The 20,795-nt window shown below is 60.9% G+C and overlaps 2 protein-coding genes across 2 annotated transcripts; one reads left to right on the top strand and one right to left on the bottom strand.

Moving 5' to 3' along the window:
• The first annotated feature begins 48 nt into the window (after positions 1 to 48).
• DAPK3 (death associated protein kinase 3) lies at positions 49 to 6,737 on the top strand. Its single transcript, XM_074565543.1, has 9 exons — positions 49 to 189; positions 1,621 to 1,764; positions 3,304 to 3,664; positions 3,866 to 3,995; positions 4,177 to 4,225; positions 4,374 to 4,400; positions 4,501 to 4,653; positions 5,286 to 5,331; positions 5,542 to 6,737. The coding sequence occupies exons 2-9, from the start codon at positions 1,703 to 1,705 to the stop codon at positions 6,082 to 6,084; spliced, it is 1,371 nt and encodes a 456-aa protein (XP_074421644.1). The 5' UTR covers positions 49 to 189; positions 1,621 to 1,702; the 3' UTR covers positions 6,085 to 6,737.
• A 7,770-nt stretch (positions 6,738 to 14,507) lies between these two features.
• Positions 14,508 to 19,648, bottom strand: LOC141734289 (tRNA-dihydrouridine(47) synthase [NAD(P)(+)]-like). Its single transcript, XM_074565845.1, is given in 8 exon segments — positions 14,508 to 14,704; positions 16,650 to 16,778; positions 16,863 to 17,051; positions 17,355 to 17,430; positions 17,990 to 18,193; positions 18,195 to 18,600; positions 18,896 to 19,193; positions 19,499 to 19,648. Coding segments are annotated over 8 exon segments (1,416 nt in total). The 5' UTR covers positions 19,540 to 19,648; the 3' UTR covers positions 14,508 to 14,631.
• Positions 19,649 to 20,795: the final 1,147 nt, after the last annotated feature.

Here is a 20,795-nt window from a genome sequence, read left to right as displayed (position 1 = left end):
GGGGGAATAGGTCGCCCCCTTGCGGACGGGAGGACCGCGGTGGTTGGGGGGGGGAAGAGCGGGCGGTGCCGCCCGCCCACTGGCTCCGCCCACCCGCCGCGAGACGAGCGTGGATGGGCGGGGCCAGGGGGTGGGCGGGGCCGGCCGCTGTGGTGGAATGCGGCGACGACGCGGGCGGCGGCGGCCCAGGTGGGGCCTGGGGTGTGTGTGTGTGGGGGGGGGGGAAATGTGGGGGTCTGTGGGGCAGGGAGAGCGGTTATGGGTCAGGGAGGGGGTTCGGGGGTGGGGAGAGGGGCGATGGGCTGGATTTGAGGCGGTGTGGGGTGTGGGAGGGATGGGGGGGGTGAGGCCTGTGGTGGTGCTTGAGGGGGTGTGGGGGATTGGGAAGGGGAGGGCTGTGAGGGATGGAGGGGAGGGGGGGGCTGTGGAATTGGGGGTTATGGGGAAGGGATGTGGGGGGATCGGGAGGGGGGGGCTGTGGGTGTGGGGGGTCGGGGTGTGGGGCCTGTGGTGGGGTCTGAGGGGCTGTGGGGGATAGAGGTGAGGCGGGGGGGGCTGTGGAATTGAGGGTTATGGGGCAGGGAAGGGATGTGGGGGGATCAGGATGGGGGGCTGTGGGTTTGGGGCTTATGGGGTAGGGAGGGGCTGTGGGGGATTGGGATGGGGAGGGCTGTAAGGGATTGAGGTGGGGGGGCTGCGGGGGATCAAGGTGGGGGAGGCTGTGGGTTTGGGGGCTATAGGGCAGGAAGGGGCTGTGGGGAATTGGGATGGGGGGCTGTGGGTGTGAGGGCTGTGGGGGATCAGTGTGGGGGGGACAAGCTGTGAATTGGGGTTATGGGGCAGGAAGGGGCTGTGGGGAATTGGGATGGGGGGCTGTGGGTGTGAGGGCTGTAGGGGATCAGTGGGGGGGGCAGGCTGTGAATTGGGGTTATGGGGCAGGGAGGGGATGTGGGGGATTGGGGTGTGGGGGCTCTGGGTTTGGGGGATAGGGAGGAGCTGTGCAGGATTGGGACGGGGAGGGCTGTGAGGGGTGGAGGTGGGGGGGGCTGTGGAACTGGGGGTTATGGGGCAGGGAGGGGCTGTGGGGGATCATGATGGGGGAGGCTCTGGGATGGGGGGCAGAGAGTCAGGAGGGGGCCCTGGGTTTGAGGCTTATGGGGCGGGAAAGGGCTGTGGGGGCTCTAGTTTTGGGGGCTATACGGCAGAGGGGCAGTGGGCGATCGGGATGGGGGTACTGTGGGGCAGGGTGGGGGCAGTGGGGTGCTGCTGGCCAAGTTGGGGGGTCCTTCCGCCACCACCGGGTGTTGCTGGCTGCAGTGACGAGGGGTCACAACCATGGCCCCCATGCAGGCCCTGTTCCCTCCTCTCTTCCCCCAGCGGGGTCCCACGGCCCTTGGGGCGTGATGAGACTCCGCGGGTGGGCAGGACTAACCTGGGGCTTGTTCCCCAGCTGCCCCACGGCGCAGCTCGGCACGGGGGCTGTGCTGCTTTGGGGCTCCCTGCCCTCTTTCCCCCCAGGGGGGACAGTGTCCCTGTGCCAGGCCCTGGCCCTGAGCTGCCGCAGTTGCTGGTGTCACCGTGTGGCTTCCAGGGCATAAACCCCCTCTTCTGGTGCTGCAGGTGCTGATCCCCGGCTGCTCCCCGGTGTCCTCCTCCGCTGTCAGGGTCAGGGTGGCCTCGGCCCCGCCAGCACCCCGCAGCCATGTCCACCTTCCGGCAGGAGAGCGTGGAGGACTTCTACGAGATGGGGGAAGAGCTGGGCAGGTGAGGGACGTTCTGCTGCCGCGCTCTGGGGGGGCTTCCCTGCCTGCACCCCCTGCCCCACCACCTGGCTGCTGCATCCCTCAAGGTGTCCCGATGCCGGTGACATCCCCTGTGCCACCTGCAGGCAGTGGGTCTGGGGGCTGTGCCAAGAGCCAGGCACCTCTAGCAGCTATATATTTTAAAAAAAAGGCATTAATTAACATTAAACTCGTTCCTGTATACGGGCAGGCCTGGCAGCTTCCCGCAGAGCTCCGGTCCCGGGTTTGGCCAGGGTTGATGGCCCTTTCCTGGTCACTGCCGCCTGGCTCTGCGCCTGCGGGACAGATGTGGGGGTGAATCACTGCATGCAAACGGGATTTAATCATCCGGGATGCAGAGGCAGCGGCGGTGGCGGGGGTGTGGGCTGGATTGGGATCCTCCAGCGTTGCCTTGGCCACGCCAGCCCAGTGGCCGCACTGCTGAGAGTCAGGGACTGCCACAGCCATGGCTGTCTGCACACGGGGCTTCTCAGGAAATAATTGTGCGGTGGAAAGATTTTGTGTGGCTTTAGCGTTTTTTTTTAAAGGAGGGGAGCTTCCAGAGGCTTGCGCTTCGGGCTGCACTGTAGCTGCGGTCCGGTGTGAGCTGTGGGGATTGATGTGGTGCCTGGGGGTCAGATCCCTCCTGGGTGAGGCTGGTCCCTGCCGCAGGGGGCCTCTCGGTGGCCCCGGCCATGATCCCAGTACATATAAAGGAGTGTTGGGTCCGGGCTCGCGCAGAGGGTGGTGACGGAGGCTGGTGACGGGGACCGCACGTCACCATGGGGATGGCCAATGGCTGGGGCAGTGGGGAGGGGACAGAGCAGCCTGGGGACGTGGGATGGATCCGGGATGGATCTCATCCTTGGGGGAAGGTGTTGAAGGGCCCTTGAGCATCCCTGCAGAGGGGCCGCAGGGGGCTTGGCCGGGGTAGGGAGGGACAAGGGTCAGAATCATGCCATAGCAGTGATGCTGGTGTCAGCAGGGCACAGCTCCTTAAAGCGTCTGTGATGCCCAGAGCCCTGCCTCCCCCCGGCCCCTCACCCCAGCAAGCTTTGAGCTGTCGGTTACTCTTATTTCAGGCATTTCCCCCACGCCCGCCCACCTTCCCCATCCAAGCTTTATGGTCCCCTGGGACTGTTGGGCTCCAAGGTTTGCTCCTGGAGCAGCCCAGGTGGTCCTGGCTGGAAATGGGGACCGATGGGCATCTCCCACCCCGGGTGGTCACAGCAGCACCCAAACAGCCTGGGGAGGGTGGGCAGCTGCTGTGTCCCTGGGAGAAATTCCTTGCCTCCATCCTGGGCAGCGCTGGGGTTTACACGGCTGCTCCGGCAGTGCCAGGGGGTGTAACCCCTGGGGGTGTGCTGAGGGGATCCCAATTCCTGACAGACCCCGGAGGAATTTTGTGCCCTCCTGCACAGCATCCCCCATCCTCATGCTGGTGCTGACGCCACTGCCAAGCACACACCGGCACGTGCGATGCAGGGATATCCTTTCCTCATCTCCTCCCCACATCCCGCAGTGGCCAGTTTGCCATCGTACGGAAATGCCGGGAGAGGAAAACAGGTCTGGAATACGCCGCCAAATTCATCAAGAAGCGTCGCCTGTCGTCCAGCCGTCGGGGCGTGAGCCGGGAGGAGATCGAGAGGGAGGTGGACATCCTGCGGGAGATCCAGCACCCCAACATCATCACGCTGCACGACATCTTCGAGAACAAGACGGACGTGGTGCTGATCCTGGAGCTGGTCTCGGGCGGCGAGCTCTTCGATTTCCTGGCCGAGAAAGAGTCCCTGACGGAGGAGGAGGCCACCCAGTTCCTCAAGCAGATCCTGGATGGGGTGCACTACCTGCATTCCAAGCGCATCGCCCACTTTGACTTGAAGGTGAGGTCTGGGAGGTGCAAACCCCCCCGTGCCGGGCAGCTGGGGAGCAGGGACGAGCACCCAGGCTCCTGCGTGGCTGGCTCTGGGATCTCTCCCTACTTGAGGCGTGTGTCCTCTCCTCTGGGGAGAGGGACCTAGGGCAGCACAGGGCTCCCACGGGTGAGCATGTTGGGGGCAACGCTGGCTCCTCTCCCCCCGCAGCCGGAGAACATCATGCTGCTGGACAAGAACGTGCCAAACCCTCGCATCAAACTCATTGACTTTGGGATCGCCCACAAGATTGAAGCTGGGAATGAATTCAAGAATATATTTGGGACACCGGAGTTTGTAGGTGAGGCCCGGCTTGGCGGTGTTCCTGGGGGGGTCCTCTGGGCTCTGAAAGCTTTGGCTTAATCCCGGGGAGATGCCCACAGCCCTGGTTTGGCCAGCTAGGCAGCTGCTGGCATGTGGCCATGGGGACAGGCTTCTTTCCCCCCAAATAAGCCTGTTTTCTCCCCTCTTTCCTTCTAAAGCCCCAGAAATCGTGAACTACGAACCCCTGGGGCTGGAAGCCGACATGTGGTGAGTGAGTCCCCTGCCAGGCACCTTCCAGTGGCCCGTCCCTGGGACGGTGCTCGTGCCGGGGCATCTCCCCTCTTGCTGAAAGTGCAGGGAGAGGGGACTGATGGCGCTGTGCAGGGCTTCAGCCTCATCTTCCTCTCTCTTCCAGGAGCATCGGGGTCATCACTTACATCCTGTGAGTATATGGGGAGCCTGGGGCAGATGGGTGCTGCAGGGCGAGTCTCCAGCCCCTGGCTGTCACCTTTTTGGGGTGTCACAACCCATTCTCGCCACAGGCTAAGTGGAGCCTCCCCTTTCCTTGGGGAAACGAAGCAAGAGACCCTGACCAACATCTCCGCTGTCAACTATGACTTCGATGAGGAGTATTTCAGCAACACCAGCGAGCTGGCCAAGGACTTCATCCGCCGCCTGCTTGTCAAGGACCCCAAGTGAGAGACAGGGAGCGGAGCTGGGGGTTACCCTGGGAGAGGGGACGGTCCCTCCTGCCCAACTCTCTGTGTACAGGCAGCTCCCACGTCTCCTGCCCATGCTGGGGTTTAGCTCTGAGCCTGCCTGCTGCCAGCCCATCCTTTGCCCATCCCTGTTGGGATGGTTGTTTATAAATCCCATTTGTCCCTCTGTTTCCCTCCTGCCACTTGTAAGATTCAGTGTGGCAAAACGTCTGGTAACCAAAGTCTCTGTCCTGCGTCAGGCATGGGGTGAATTCTGGGATCACCCTGAGGGTGCAGCAGCTCAGCTGAGAGGGAGGGAGCAGGGTTTGGAAGGGATGAAGGGCTGACCTGAGCACCCAGGACACTGGGCTGGGGCGGAAGCAGTGGTGCCGTGTGATCCGATATCGGTCAGGAGGTTTCTGCAGGCTCTTCTGTGGGTATTTGCTCCTGGGAGGCTGGCTGAGGGCATGGGGAATGGATGCGGCCCCTGCCTGCGGTAGCCTCTGAGTGAGTTTGGGCTCATCTGTGCCCCAGAGGTGACAGGATCTGAGCCTGCTTTTCCAGGAATTTATCAGGGAAAGAGGCAGCAAAGCCTCTGCCCCTCGGTCGCAGCCTTGCTGTCATTGCAGGAAGCGGATGACCATCGCTCAAAGCCTGGAACACCCTTGGATTAAGGTGAGAAGTTAAAGAATTGGCACTTTTTGGGTCTCAGACATCCAAGAGGTTGAGGGTTGGTGGTGGTGCACCAGCAGCTCTCCGCTGCTCTTCCAGCCCCCAGTGCGGGCTGGTTTGGTGCCTCTGGTGGCCATGCTGTTGGGGGTCTGAAGCCATTGGGCTCCTGTTGTCCTGGCTGTGCCCCATGCCTGTGGCTGCCCCTCTCCGCAGGTGATCAAGAGGAGGAACGTCCGCAATGAAGACAACAGCAAGAAGCCCGAGCGCCGCCGGCTGAAGACCACGCGCCTGAAGGAGTACACCATCAAATCCCACTCCAGCATGCCGCCAAACAACACGTACATCAACTTTGAGCGCTTCTCCAAGGTCATGGAGGAGGTGGCTGCAGCTGAGGAGAGCCTCCGAGAGCTGGAGAGGAACAAGAAGTCCTTCCAGGAGGACATCGAGGCCCTGCTGTCCATCTATGAGGAGAAGGAGTCGTGGTACAAGGAGGAGAATGAGAGCATCAGCCAGGACCTCCGCCAGATCCGGCAGGAGCTGCAGAAGACAGAGGCCCTGAAGAAGCAGGCGCAGGAAGAGACCAAGAGTGTGGTGCAGGTGGCCAATGGCCTCAAGAGGCGTTACCGAAAGCTGGAGAACCACTATGAGGCCTTGGCCAAGCAGGTGGCCTCAGAGATGAAGTTCGTCCAGGAGCTGGTGTGGTCTATTGAGCGGGAGAAGCTGCAGAGCGGCGAGGGAGACGGCAGCATCCGCTAGCTCAGCCGGTGCCGGGGTGGGCTGCCCTCATGTTGAGGTTGGGTGGTCCTTCCCGATCCCCCCCTGCTGACCCGCAGTGGCAGGCAGCGCCGAAGGGACCTCAGTGGCTCTGCCCCTTGCTCGCCCGAGGAGCCGGTCCACCGACAGCCTTTGGTGAATGTCCCCAGGCTCTGCTGGCCTTGCGGTGGCATGCCAGGGGCTTATGCCTCCCTGGAGACCCCTGCCTTGGGGGGCTTCAGTTGTGCTCACCTGGGTTTTGGCTTCCTGTGTGCGGCTCTTGCTTGCCTTGCTGTCTGTGTGCTCCCCGTGGTCCTGGCTGTCCCCTACCTTGCTGCCGCAGGGCTTGGGGACCGTCCCACGTCCTCTCCGTCCCACTCAGGGCCTGGGTCTCGGAGCTGCCGCAGCGCCCTGTCCTGGGAGGGTCTTGGTAGGGAGACCCCTCCTCTAAACCCTCGCAGCAGCTCAGCGTCTGCCACACGCGAGCCATGACCGAGGACCAATTCCTGCATGGCCCATCACGCCACAGCCCCATGGGTGGCCCCAGATGTCCCCGGCTCCCCCTGGGCCATCGCACCCCCCTGCTCCCTGCCCCAGCCCTCAGTCCCACTGGGCGCTCCCCCCTTTTAACAAAATAAAGGTTTCCGTGCATCGGGGCGGCCGCCTTGGCTCCTGCTGTGGAAGGACGGGTGGTGGGAAGGGCACAAGGACATGCCGTGGGGTGACAACTCCTCTGCTGTCCCCCAAATGGTCTCCCGTCCCAGAGGGATTTCCTTAATTTGGGAGGGAAAAGGCTTTTTTTTTTTTTTGCCTTATCAGCCCCAACGCTGGTGGGGGAGCTCCCTGCGGGCTCGGGGGGGCTCTGGGGATGGGTTGCAGGATGTTCTCAGCCTGGGGGAGCCCCCAACCCCTTTGCCTTGGACCCTGGGGGAGGTCTGGGGGGCTCAGGGAAGGTTGAGGGATGGTTTGGGGAATTGGAGAAGGTCTGTGGGGTTTGGGGAGGGCCCTGGGGCTCTGGGAGGGTCCCAGGGTTTCTGTGGGGCCCCTCCCCTTTGCCCCAGGGATCTCCCTTTGGCAGGGGACCAGCCAGATCCTCTTTTGTGTGGGAACAGAAGGGACAAGGAATTAGCCCCAGTATTATCGGAGCCAGGAAGGGCTTTACCATCACCGGCGAGCGCAGGTGAGCAGCTGATGGCTAGGGCTGGTGGGGCCAGGACGGGCTGGACCCCGTCCCCTTTCCTCTGCCCTCCTGGGGACGGAGACAGGGAGGGGACAAGGTCCCAAATTGCTGCTTTCTGCAGAGAGCCCGGGAGCAGGTTTCCACAGGGAGCACCGAGGGGTTCCCAGCTGCCCTCGGCCCCGCGCTGATGGAGCCAAGATTCGGCTGAATTTGATCCGGGGGAATCACCGGCCAAATCCCGGCCGATGGCAGGCGTCCCTCTGGCTCGCCAGCCCCCATGGTGATGGGGAGGGACAACAGCGGGTCCTGCTGACGTCCCCCAGGGTGTAGGTTTCATCCCAACCCGGGGGGCACGCGGGGCATGGGGATAATTGTAGCCTGCCCCATTTTTCCAGGCCAGGGCGCTTGGCATCCAGGGGTGATGGCGTGACCGCAGTGTCCCAGGATCCTGGCCGCAGCCCCGGGGTGCTGGAGGGGGGCTCTGGCCATGGTGGGGGACACCACGGCCTGGCTGTGGGGCCTGGGGACATTGTCCTCCCCCCGGGTGCTGCGTCCTCAGGGTTGGGGTTCGGGGGGAGGCTTTGGGGTGTGGATTCAACCGGAGTCCTGGGCATTTGATCCGCTCTTGCAGAGTGGGTTCGTCACCAGAGCCAGCATGTGAAAGGATGTATGGAAATCCTATAGCGGCACTTGTTCCCGAGCCGGGCAAAGTTCACGTAGTGCTAAAGCTTCCCAGATGCTCCTCGCGCTGCGGGTTTCTGTTTCAAGGCTCTTGGGAGTCGGTGGTGATTCACCCTGGCCGGCACAGCCACCTCCTCCCCGGGTACACTGCTCCGGAGGGGCTGGTAGCGGGAGATCTTGTCCTGATAATGCCAAAGATAACACCAAAATGTTTTTTAAAAAGCAGAATTTGGGGTGGGTTTTGTTGCCGCCGCCCTTGGGGTGACCTGCATTAGAGGGTTTTAGATTGCAGAGCACTGGCACGAGTTCCGCAGGCTGCACGAGTTCCGCAGGCTGCACGATTCGCCGCATACGGCTCCAAAGAAGGGGGAAAGTACCTACCGCTCCCCGGGGAGGAGGATTTACTGGGGAGAAAGGGTCTGGGAGGTGAATGCTGTGGGAACTGGGCTAATGCTGAGCACTGCAGGAGCCAGGGTAGTGCTCAGAAGGTGGGGGCTGTGCCGGTCCCCGGGAGGTTTCGTGACGTGACGTACTGGGATGTCCTGCCCCGGGTCCCTTCTGCGCAGCTGGAGCTAATGCGATTCCCTGCGGGCGGAGAGTGTCTAAGTGCCTTTTTTAGCCTTCGGTTTTTGCTTCCTGGGGGCTGGCCCGCAGCGAGCGCCGTGGCTTTTCCCTTCTACGTCTTTGGGGAAGCAAAATGGTTTTGTTGGACTTATCGGGTGAGGGTTAAACCTCTCTGTGAAGACGGGGGAGCCCTGCCGAGCTCAATCTGCCTTTTTTTTTTCCCCTGCCAGCGAGCCGGGCTGCGGCCAATCTGCGGGAAACGCTCCGTGTCACCGTGTCAAATGGACTTACGAGGTATCGGTGACAAGTCACAGCACACTGTGCCCGGCCCAGGCGTTCCTCAGCTCTGCCATTGACGAGCTCCTGGCCCTGTAACGCTGTAATTATAGTTTTGTGGATCTCTCCGGGCACGCATGGGGTTGCACACAAAGAAATCTGCCTTTTTATAGCTTGGGGAAGTGTGGGTGATGCCATCAGCATTCGCGTCTCATTTCTGGCTGCGGCATCCCCGTTCCCGCCAGACAATCGGAAAAATACCGTTGCAACGCGTGGTCAGGGCGGTGGATCAGGCTTCCTTCTGGCTGCTTAAAACACCCCTCGAAACAGGCTGGGTGGATTTTTTTGGGTGACATCTTGCTAATCTGTGGCAGCTGCTTTTCTGGAGCGACGTTTCTAATTAAGGCAGGCCCAAAAATCTTCTGAAGTGAGCTGTGCCGTCACCGCCGCCAAGTTATTTTCGCGCCCTAAAGATCACCGCGCTCGTCCCACGTGAGAGGTTTTGTACTTTAACACGGTGAACCCTTCCCGCGTGGCACGCCGCGTGTGCTTCAGTACATCAGTTGAATGGCACTTCCTATCTTTAGCCGGGGTATTTCGATAGCGGGTTGACAGTTCTCGACCCGCTCACCGGTCTCACCGCAGTGTTGAAGCTCAGTTAGTTACCCAGCGCAGAGGGTTTCTTATCAGCTTGGAGCTAGGCACTAGCCGAGGGCAATGCTGCGACCAGGTCTTCATGGTGTGTGCAGAGCTACAGGGCCGAGCCCCACCGTTTGAGAAGGATCTCAGATGCTTTTTGAGGTCAGCCTCAAGTGGTTGTGCAGAGCACAAACAAGGTGGTGAGAGGGCTGGAAGGCATGTCCTGGAATCACAGACTGGTTAGAGCTGGGAGGGACCTTAAAAATCATCGTCCCATGGGCAGGGACACCTCCCACCAGCCCAGGTTGCTCCAAGCCCCGGCCAACCTGGCCTTGAACCCCTCCAGGGATGGGGCAGCCACAGCTTCTCTGGGCAACCTGGGCCAGGGGCTCACCACCCTCACAACAAACAATTTCTTCCTCAGACCTCATCTCACTCCCCCCCTCTTCCAGTCTAAAGCCATTACCCCTCGTCGTAACATAGAACCTTACAATTACGTAGGTTGGAAGGGACCTTTCAGATCATCGAGTCCCACCATCAACCAAACTCTGACAAAACCCGCCGCTAAACCATATCTCTAAGCACTGTCTACCTGTCTTTGCAATACCCCCGGGGATGGCGACTCCACCCCTGCCCTGGGCAGCCTGTCCCAATGCTTGACAACCCTTTCAGGGAAGAAATTTGTCCTAATATCCATCCTAGACCTCCCCTGGGGCAACTTGAGGCCGTTTCCTCTTGTCCTGTCGCCTGTTCCTTGGGAGAAGAGACCAAACCCCCCCTGGCTGCCCCCTCCTTTCGGGGAGTTGCAGAGAGCGAGAAGGTCTCCCCTCAGCCCCCTTTTCTCCAGGCTGAGCCCCCCCAGCTCCCTCAGCTGCTCCTCACAGGATTTGTGCTCCAGACCCCTCACCAGCTCCGTTGCCCTTTCCTGCACCCTGCTAAAGGCAGTCCCCGTCTTTCTTTTGAAGGACCTCCAGGGCTTCCTGGAGCCTTCTCCACCCCAGTCCCAGCTTTTCCTCATGGCAGAGGTTCCCTGTGCTTGGCCCCGGGCTGTGGAGCTGGGAGGGGGAACGGGCAATAAAGAGATGGGGTTTCCAGGCACTTTTGGCCCCCGCCGTCATTTCTTTGTTTATTTCTTTCCTTATTTCCCCCCCGGCTGGTGTCGGGGCTGGCCAAGGCGCAGGCAGAGAAGGGGAGGAGGGTCCCTGCCTGGCCGGCAGCTCCCCCCTGGCCGTTGTGGGGGTGATTTGGGGTGATTGGGCAGCGCAGGGAGGCAAAGCCGGGCTGCGGAGCCGCGGACGGGGGTGATTGTGCCGAGGCTTTGGGGGCTTTGCCCCGAGGCCTGTCCCCGCGGGAGGGGACGCTGGCCGGGGTCCAGCCGAAGGCCTGGCAGCCCTTGTGGTCGTCTGTGTCCGTCCCCTCCCGCTCCCCAAGGTCCGTCCTTGTCCCGGGGGCTCCGTGCTGCTTTCTGCGTGGGGCCGTGTCCGTGGGTCCGGCAGGGACCCGTCTGTCCTGGCTGCCCCTGGGGAAGGGGAGAGGGGATTCCCCCACCACCACCACTGCCACCCCGCTGGCGGTGACTCGGCCCTGGGGGGGGGCTCAGTGCCCTTTGGGGTCCCATGTGGGGCTGTGGCACCTGGTGGGGGCCAATTCCCGCTGCCCCCCGCGCTCCCTCCCCTCCCAGACAGGCACGGAGCAGGGCTGGAGAAACAACTTTTAATGGAAAAACACGAGAGAAAAGGCCCTATCGAAGCGACTCTAACCCCCCCTCCCTCAAATGCGCCCCCCTCCCCTAAACACATCCCTCCCCCCAAATACACTGCCCACCGCAACCTTTAATGGGAAAAGTCAAGAGAAAAGGTCCTATCGAAGCTACTCTAACCCCCCCTCCCTCAAATGCCCCCCTCTCCCCTAAACCCACCCCCCCATCTCTCAAAATACACTACCCCCCCTTTAAATAGACCTGCCTCCCCTAAACACACCCACCTCCCCAAACACACTGCCCGCTACGACTTCTAATGGAAAAACAGGAGAGAAAAGGCCCTATCGAAGCTACTCTAACCCCCCCTCCCCTAAACATGTCCCTGTCCCCACCACCCCCCCAAACACACCACCCCCCCAGATACAGTCCCCTCCCTTAAATCTGCCCCCCCACTCCCCTCCCCTAAATACAACCCTCCCCCCACCCCCCAAATGCACACTCCCTCTGCGCCCCATCATCTCCGTCTCCTCGCTGGGGGGTGTCTCTTCCCCCCCGCCACCCCCGGCCTGTCCGCCAGAGCCCTGCGCTTCCTGGGTGGCAGCGACGGGGAGTTCGTCCCGCGCTTCATCCCCTGCTTTGTCCCCCGCTTCTCCGCCATGGTGGGCTGGGCTGGCGGCAGCTCCCTCCCCGTGTCCCCGCACGACTCCTGGGACTTCGTCCTGGAGAAGATATCTTCCAGGACGACGACGGCCTTCCGGGTCACCTCCACACCAAAGTCGTTGACAGGCACCTCGTGGGGCACTGCAAGGTGGCCGGCTGTGTCCCCGAGGGCTTGGCTGTTGGGGACAGCAGAGGAGCTGCTGGGGACATCGCTCTCAAGGTAGCCGGCCGCGTCCCCGAGTGCTTGGCTGTTGGGGACAGCAGAGGAGCTGCTGGGGACGTCGCTCTCTGGCCCGTAGAGGAATTCTTCTAGGATGCGGGCACCCTCCAGGAGCTCCTCCATGCTGTAATCCAGCATTAGCAGGTCCTCGGGCAGCGAGAGGGAGTCGATGTCGCAGAGGGGGGCGGCTTCGCCGGTGCCACCGGGGTCGCAGTCCAAGAGGCTCAGGGCCTCCTTGAGGGACACCTCATGGGGCACGGCAAGGTGGCCGGCCGCGTCCCCGAGGGCTTGGCTGTGGGGGACGTCGCTCTCCCAGGAGCTGTCGCTGCTCGAGGAGGTGTCACTCTTTAGGGAGATGGTGTCGTAGTCTGTGATGTCCTGCTCTGAGTAGGTGATGTTCTTCGGGGAGAAGGTGAGCTCTGGGAAGACGTCGCTCTCGGAGGAGATGTCGCTCCTGGGAGAGATGTTGCTCTTTGGGGAGCTGATGGTGCTCGAGGAGATGTCGCTGCCCGGGGGTGTCTGCGCGGGGGAGGCCCCGCTGGAGCTGTTGGTCTCTGAGGACCATTCCTTGGTGTTCTCCAAGGCAGGGATGGATGTTGGCAACTCAGTGGGTGCTGGGGCCACCGCTCTCCCCTCTCTGATGATGCCACTGGCGTCCCCAGGTGTGGTGATGGTGGTGTCGGGGTCCTGGGAGACCTCCACTGTGTCCAAGGAGGAAAAGAAGAGCCAGAGGGGCTCTTGGAGGAGCGTGTCCTCGGTGACGTCAATGTTGGCATCCAGGTGGCCAGGAGCTTCGTTGTGGGGGGCAGCAGCAGGGCTGGGGGGGGAGTAGGTGCCCGTGGGGACGTGGCTGGCAGGGGGTGCCCCCGTGGAGGTGGCCTCGAGGTGCTGGCGTCTGGGGATGGAGTTGAACAGCAGCGGGGGGACTGCGGGCACCGCTGTGCCCTGGTGGCCGTATGCTGGGAGCTGCGTCAGTTGGGGCGGTGTTGGTTGTCCCTGGGGGGTGCCAGGGGCTGCCCAGGCCGGGAGGGTCCCGCAGCCCCCGGGGCCCCACAGGGCAGCGCCCGACGGAGCAGCGGCGTCGTGGCTGAGGGTGGTGGTGGCCAGCGCAGGCACGTCGGTGACGGTCCAGTCGATGGACCCGAAGCGCGGGTCGAAGCAGCAGCAGCCGCGTGGGGCCCTGTGCAGCCCTGTGTGGGTGGGAGGGAGCCGTGCTGGGCCGGGGGCACCCTCTGGGGCACCCTCCGAACCACCCCCCGTGGCCATCAGGGTGCTGATGGTGTCAGGGTGGCAGAGGGGACAGGGGTGCCATACCTGGTGGTGGGGCCTGTGGGGCTGCCCCCACTGGGGGTGCCCAGGCTGTGGGCAATGGCTGCTGCTGCCCGGGTGGTGGGAAAAGGGTGGCTGCGCCTGGAAGAGAGACAGGAGCCATGGTCACCTCCTGCGCTCTTGGCCCCGAGAGCGTCCCCGGGCTGCGGGTCGGGGTCGTTCCCTGCCTTGGGGGTAGAAGGTTTGCGGGAGCATTGAAGCCTGATGGCTCTGGGGCGCCGGGGGAGCACGGGGGCCACGCGGTGGGAGCTGCCGAGGTGGCAGCGCCATGGTGGGTCCCCTCAGTCTCTCGGCTGCTAAGGACTCTTTGGCGTCTCCAGGATGGAATGTTGGGGCTCCCTGTGCTCCGCCCCCTCCCAACGGCCCCCCCAACAGCCCCCCCAGCTCCTCCTGGGGAGGGAAGGGGCTCGGGGGGGCTGGGTGTCCCCGGCTCCTACCGGGGGCTCTGTGTGCAAGTGCTTTTTGCTTTCAACAGTATTTTTCAGAGGGCGAAAGGACCAAGTTGGTTCAGCTGAGCTTTGTGGGGACGAAGCTGCACCCGCAGCCTCCTTGTGCCACTCGGCAAATGCCTCTGTGACTGTCGCCTGTGCTGCGCTGCCTGGAGTGACGCAGAGACAGGAACAAGGACCTGGAGGGTGCGAGGGAAGGTCACGCAGCATCCCTCGGTGGCACGCTCCCCTGCCCAGCCCTCCCTCAAATCCTGCTCTCGGGTCTTTTAGTCTCCTCATTGGGAAACAAGCAGCTCTGGGTCCCCCTCGGAGGGGGCTGCAGTTCCCCTGGGTGCGTGACAACCGGGAGGAGACGGTACCCACCGCTGCATGCTCCCAGAAAAGGCCGGGATTCTGCACAACATCCCATGACGAGATGCTGGGTCTCTTTGTGCTCTGCAGGACCCCAGGGACTGGGTTAGTTCATCCCCTCCTGGCACTGGGGAGGATTTGGCACTACCGAGGACACCCCGGTAGGAACAGAGGCCTCTCGCTCCCGCTACGGGAACAGCGTGTGGCGTGGGGGAGCCGGGACAACTGCCGTGAGCTGGAGGCCAGAGATCCCTCCTGGCCTGTATCCTGTTCATTAAACAGATTGCTCTCTGGTAGCGAGGCACCTCTGGCTGCAAGATCGCGTGAGACCATCTGCTGTGTAACTTGTGGCAGGGACCGATGCTGGGGGCGGGAAGGCAACTTCTAAAAATGTAAAACTTTTATTTCATTTCAGAGCGCAGCTGAACAACCCCGTTCCTCAACACGCATCGTCCTAATGCCTCCTCTTGACTCGACGCCACGGGAAAGGGCCTCCTCAGCCCTATCTGTAGGAATTTGCCTTGTGTTTAGGCAGGAAGGTGAAGTTGGTAGGTACGGCTCCCAGCAGCAGCTCACTAGAAGAAAGAAAAGAACAAAAACAAAGCAAAAAATAAACGAAGGAGAGGTTTGTGTCCAGTACAATAGAGCCACCGGTACCCTGTTGTATGGCCCTGTGGCTCTACAGCGAAGGTGATGGCAGTCAGATGTGTCAAACCAAGCCTCTACCCTCCCGAAAATTTAGGGCTGCTGCACAAAACCGCCTCCGGTGCTGAGCTTTAACCTGCCCCTGTCATGATATAATGACAGCCTGCGGAGGCATAATTTAGCCCAGACCTGAAGACGTCTGCTTTAAGGTTAAAAAGTCCTCCCAGCTAAACTTTATCCAACAGCAGCAATGAAAAAATGAACTTGTCTGGTATTAATTTGGGTTCCTCTCATTAAGGAAGCCATGCAGGATCCCAGCCCGGAGGGTCCATCCTTGCTTTATCCGCTGCAAGGTTTAATTGGTTTCATGGCACCGGATCCCAACAAGGATTTAAAACGATCCGGTTGCTAACAGACCTGGTTGCTTTAACCCTGAACCCCAGCACTGGAGGGACGCAGCCTCCCGACAAGGGCAATGCCCCTATTGCTGGGCAGTCACCCAGAACCGGTGCCAAAACGGGTTCTGAAGTTTGGTGACCTGAAGACCAGCCTCACCCCTGGCAATGCCCTGCCGAGAGTCAGCAGGAGCCACTGAAAAGCTCCTCCCCACCTCTCGCCGTGCCTGTGCAGAGCCAAAACCCTGCCAGTGCCAGAAAGCATTAAGGGCAGATCCTAAAATGATGGAAGCCAGTTCCATTGGGATCAGATCTGTCCTTGCTTAAGACTTCAGCTGTTTCACCCTCTGGAACACACATTGTATTTTCAGTGCAGAGCCATTTTCTTTACAGTCAAGGAGGCTTAACTTATTTCCTGGAGGCTGCTTCAACGCAGCATCACGACAACTTTCCGTAAGACATGTCAGAGAGAGAGTAGCCCAGCAGGGCACAGAACGGCACAGCAGGGCCTGGATCTACAGCCCAAAAGCAGAAATGGAGTGTGCTCAGAGAACCCTGCTCCTGGTTAGCGTCTCCTTCAAATGAGAGTTAAGGAATAAACCTAAATTGCTTTGAAATGTTGAGTTCTTACGGCTATAAATGGCTGTTACCTGGCACTGTAAAGACCACAGGTTACAAAGCTTCGTGCAGCCTAATGCGGGCAGGTTCCGCTGGAAAAACGACATTTAAGAATCCGGATCCCACTCGACGTACTGGTAACGTGGTTTCAGGCAGCTGTTGCCAGCACTGACCAAAGGGATGAGGATTGGCAAAACCAGAGAAGGCCGTAGCCATGCTCTATTTCTGCTAGTCTCTGTTTCCGTGAGACGGGAAATAGCAGCTGGCTGCTCCAGCTCTCCTTTTAGCTGCCTTTGAGCTTGCGAAGTCATTTCAAGGCAGTGCCTGAGGACTCGTAGGTGGTGAGAAAAACAGTTCCCTGCACTGTGTTGCGTGAACTCAGAAATCGGGTAATGAAAAATGGGGAAAACGCTCAGCTCTCCTAACCTGGGGATGGGCACCGCTTCCTGCTTGGCATCTGCACGGGCCCGGCGGGGTGGGACTGTGCGGGCAGAGCCCGGAGGGACGTGATGCTGAAAGCCTGAGACATCCCAGCGCTGCGCTCTCCTCTGTTGCTCCCTACGACTGTCCTGGGATGAAGAGCGTGTCATGAGAGAGGTCAGCTCGTCTCGCTTTGCAGCGGGCACGGGACGACCTGCTGAAGCAGATACAGGGACCGAGCCAGCTCTTTGTGGCAGCTTCAAGCTCAGTTAAAACCTCGAAGTGAAGCCCTGGTTAACCCTCGCTGCTTCCTCACAACCTCTCTAACCGATGGGAAAGCGTCATCACCCTCTCTCTGGAGGCTGCACGCAGGCACAGGGACTTTGTGGGGCTCTGCGACGTCCCTTCCTAGCAATTTAAATGAAATTCTGTGCTTTATTACCTTATTCTAATCCAGTCGTCCACGTTTTGGCTCGCCATCAGTGTCTCCAGATAGTCTCTCCCCACGTAGTAAGGCGGCCGCTCGTTAATTTTCTGAGGTAGGTGTTCTAATAAGCCAACTGGAATATACCTGCAATGGAACGCAACGGCGCTGTGTGCTATTGTTCAAGTGACACAGGCTTGCTGGGGTAAAGCTCCTCTCGGCTCCTCTCACCTGCACAGGAACGAGAGCCATTCCAGCAGGAACTTCCTGGTCTTCTCCACTCCCTGAGTATCCGACCCCCAGTGCTCAAGGCCACAGTTGGTGAAGTCTTTGAGGATATCAAATCTCTCGCTGGAGGAGATATCCCAGTGTCTCTGCTCCTTAATTTCAGTGAAAAGCCACGGTTTGATGAGTGCCCCCCTGGAGACAAAAAGAAACGTGCTTTGTTATTCCCGTGACTGATGCTTCTGAAGACGCCAACTCATTTAAGAGACCTTCCAGCACTTATTTGCCAGCCAACGCTGCTCTAATTTCCTTTTCCAATTTCAATAGGAAGCTGCTGTTAGTTCCCCCAGACGCAAACTGATTTTACCAAGTTTTAAAGAGTAGTTTCGCAAGGAGGAAACTTCTCGTGTGTTGGGTTTGTTTAGGTCTTTTTTTAAATTCCTTTTTTCCTCTTGCACCAATAGAGCTCAGAAGCAAAGGGGAAACACAGGCACTTGCCTTGCAATCATAATTCCCGACACACCCATCTGCATGGCCCGATCAGCATCTTCGTAAGACAAAATATCACCGTTTCCTGTCCGGAAGGAAGGGAGAAGGCAGAGGTCAAAGCGCTACACGAGGACAAGTCACAATGAGTTAATGCAGGCATGGGATAAAACTCAAAATGGACACAGGGTCCAAAGGCCAGAGTGTCCAAAGGGGCTCCGGGGCTCACGTTTGGAGGCTCCCAGGGATGTTTCGGATTAATGTTCCCTTACGAGGAAAAGGAGAGGTTTCTCCTCTCTTCTGCTCCACTCCCAACTCCTACCCGGCAGGTTCAGCTGGGGCTGTCAGTGCCGCGGTGCCCAAGGGAGAAAGCACCTGCTAAAAACCAAGGGGTTTGTGTCCTGCCTGTCCCTTCCCTCCTGCTCCGCTCAGTGCTGTCCCGCCTGGCCCCCAGCACACGGGCAGAGCTGGGCTGCGCAAGAGCTGCTGGTAATTCACTCCATCGTACCACCACCAGCAATACGGAAGCTCCAACCTTTCCCCCAGGTTAAATGTCCGTGGGAGCCTGGTTTTTAATTTTTTAAAGTTTTTTCGAATCCAAGATGCAGCACTTTCAGTCCACGTGAGCAAACAACATAAACACCTACCAAAAAGGGGCATGGGGCTTGCGATTTTCGCACATTCTGCTATGTAGTCCCAGTCGGCACCCCTCGTGTACCGCTGCTCCCTGGATCGGCTGTGAAGCTGGAGAAGAAAGTCACAGAGAGACCTCAGCGAACGCCCCGGAGGAGGCAGGGCAGAAGGGGAGCACCGGAGGAACGTGCTCCAGCAAAGGCAACACCACCAGGTAAAGGATCCCTTTGGATGTACTTTCATCTGTCAGCGGGCCCACCGTTTTCACGGAGGAAGCCTCCTCACCGGCGGTGGGACTCTGCAAGGCGTCTGGTTTGGGATCTTCCCCCTGCTCCGGTAACGCAGGACATTCAGGACCGTCTCCCAGCCCCTCCTGGGCTGTTGTGCAGTTGGACACCTCTTGCTCCTCTGCGGAATGCTCCGTGGCTTTGCCTCCCTTCCCACCATCCCCGTGGGGCTTGCCCAGACCACGGAGGTACTCGTCAGCCTTCCCGAAGCTAAACTTCCTCTTGCGCAGCTGGTGCTGGAGCTCCTTGGAAAGGTTGTTCCTCACCAGCGACTTCCCCTCCCACTGCTTGGCCAGGTCCGTGTTGACGATGTTCTGGTAGCCATCCCCGAGGTGGGCCTGGGCAAAGTGGCAAGTGATGCTGTAAATGCACTTGCCGAAGGTTTCGAAGAGCACACAGCTGCGCCCCAGGTCAGCCGGCTTCACAGCCACGTACTCCAAGCACCCACCACTCCCCGGGTGATGTTGGGTGCCCCACAAAACGCTCCCAGGAAGCCGACTGCTGTAACGTGCCGCAGAAGGACAGTCACATACCCACTTGAGGGGACATTTTAGCACTACCGCTTGAGGGAAGCTGACACTTTACTTCTCCCGCTCAGCTCATGCGGCATGTAGCAGGGCCCGTGCACCCTACCTGCGTTACCGACGGGCACAGCCTGCTCTGCTCGTAGTGCTTGGGCTTCATACACGGCCTGCTCCAGTTCTGCCCCCGGGCCCGCTTCCGCTCCGCGGGCTCCTTCTCCGCTGCTCCCGCATCCTCTCGGCTTTCCCCGTCCTGACCGAGGTCCTCTGACTTCACCCGTTTGGCGGGGAGCTCGCTTTGGCAGCTGCCGACCTCCTCCTTCTCCTCCTCCTCCTCCTCCTCGCCCCCACCGCTGGGCTCGCCCCGGGCCCGCAGGTAGGCGTGGAACTGCTCCTTGGAGGCGAGGAACCTGCGGAGACACCGCACCCCTGTCACCCCAGCCATGGGGGGAGTGGGGTGACAGGGAGAGGGGGGACAGGGGGCTGCTGGGGGGACAGCGGGGCTGGGCATGTACCGGGGGGGTAATGGAGAGGCTTGGCATGTACCGGGAGGGGGTTATGGGGGGGCCATACATGTACCCGGGGGGTTATGGGGGGTCTGGGCACGGACCGGCGGGTTATGGCGTGGCCTGGCACGGACCGGGGCATTATGGTGGGCCCGGGCACGGACCGGGGACGCTATGGAGGGGCCGGGGCCGCCCTGGCCCACACTCACCGGGCGCGGACCGGCGCCACCCCGGACGCCGCCGCCGCCATGCTGCCGCACGCGGGGATGACGCCGGGGGCCGGGCGGGCCACGTGACGGGGGCGCGTGTGCGGGGCGGGTATAAAAGGCCCGGCGGCGGCCAGGCCGCCTCAGAGCGGTGGCGGGGCCGGGGTTTGTGTGTGCCCGGGGCGGGGCCGGCGGCCGGGCGGGCTGTGTGAGGGGTCGCAGCGCCGCTGAGGTCAGTGTCCGTCCGGCTGCGGGAGGCTGTGAGTGCTCTGCGGGGGAGCAGGGCCTGGGGGCGGCCCTCAGGAAGGGCCTGGCCGTGGGGGCAGGACCCCCGGGGGAGGGGCTGTCCGTGTGGGGAGGGGCGGCGCGGCCGGTGTGTGGGCCTTGCACCGGGGAGAGGTGTCGTCCCATGTTGTGGCTCCCGAGGGCCTGTGTTTTGGGGCACCTCCTGGGTGCTGACCTGTGAGGCGTTCGGGATGAGCAGCAGCTGCTGTGCCGGGGGAGCAGGGCTCATCCTGGCTCGAGGGACAGAACAACCCCCCTAGAGGCCCCCATCTGGTGACCTCTGAGGGGTTCTGTGCTTTGGGGCTTTGGCTCTTCTGCCTCCTGCTGGCTGTCAGCTGGAGAAGGTGGAGCTCTCCGCAGAGATGCGGGGCACTTGCTGTGGGCTTTTTTAAAGCAGTAAATGCAAGGCCTGGCTGCCCAGGGCTCAGCCGTCTCCCGTTGCACAGAGGTGTAAATCTGCTTGAGCTGTCCCGTGGGCAGAATTCTGTTGGTGCTGCTCCGGCAACAGGGTTTTCCACATTACCCCTTGGAAGGATTTTCAAGCTCAGCCCAGCTGAGGTGTGAGAGGGCTTTGTGTTTCGGCTGCTGGTGGCCCATGGGAAGAAGTGGTTTTTTCTCCTCCTTTGGTGCAGGCCGTTGTGCCTTCTTCCTGCTGTGGGCAGGCTGCAGGATGGATGGAGGAGCCGTGGGACAAAGCCCCTTGTTCTCTGGCATGGGCTGTAGCCAACACAAAACTCACTGCAGATGTTTGGTGCTGCCACACGTTCCTGGTGGGTGTATGAAGGAGGCTGTGCTGCTAATGCAGCGAGCAAGGGCTGGTGCTCATGAGAGTGGCCAGAGTGCAAAGTCTGTCCTTGTGTTTGGTGTGTGGGTGGGAGTTCAGTCTGAAAGACAAAGTGAGGTGACAAGTGTGGGGTGCTTGGTGTGAGATGGCACTCTCTGACCTCTCTTTCCTCCCCTATAGCTGCCACAACTTCCCCATGTGTTTGGGACCCTGGTTGCAGCCTCTCCAGCT

Source organism: Larus michahellis, chromosome 23 (genome assembly GCF_964199755.1).
Source record: "Larus michahellis chromosome 23, bLarMic1.1, whole genome shotgun sequence".
Classification (NCBI taxonomy): Eukaryota; Metazoa; Chordata; class Aves; order Charadriiformes; family Laridae; genus Larus; species Larus michahellis.
This window is presented reverse-complemented; position numbering and strand designations above follow the sequence as displayed.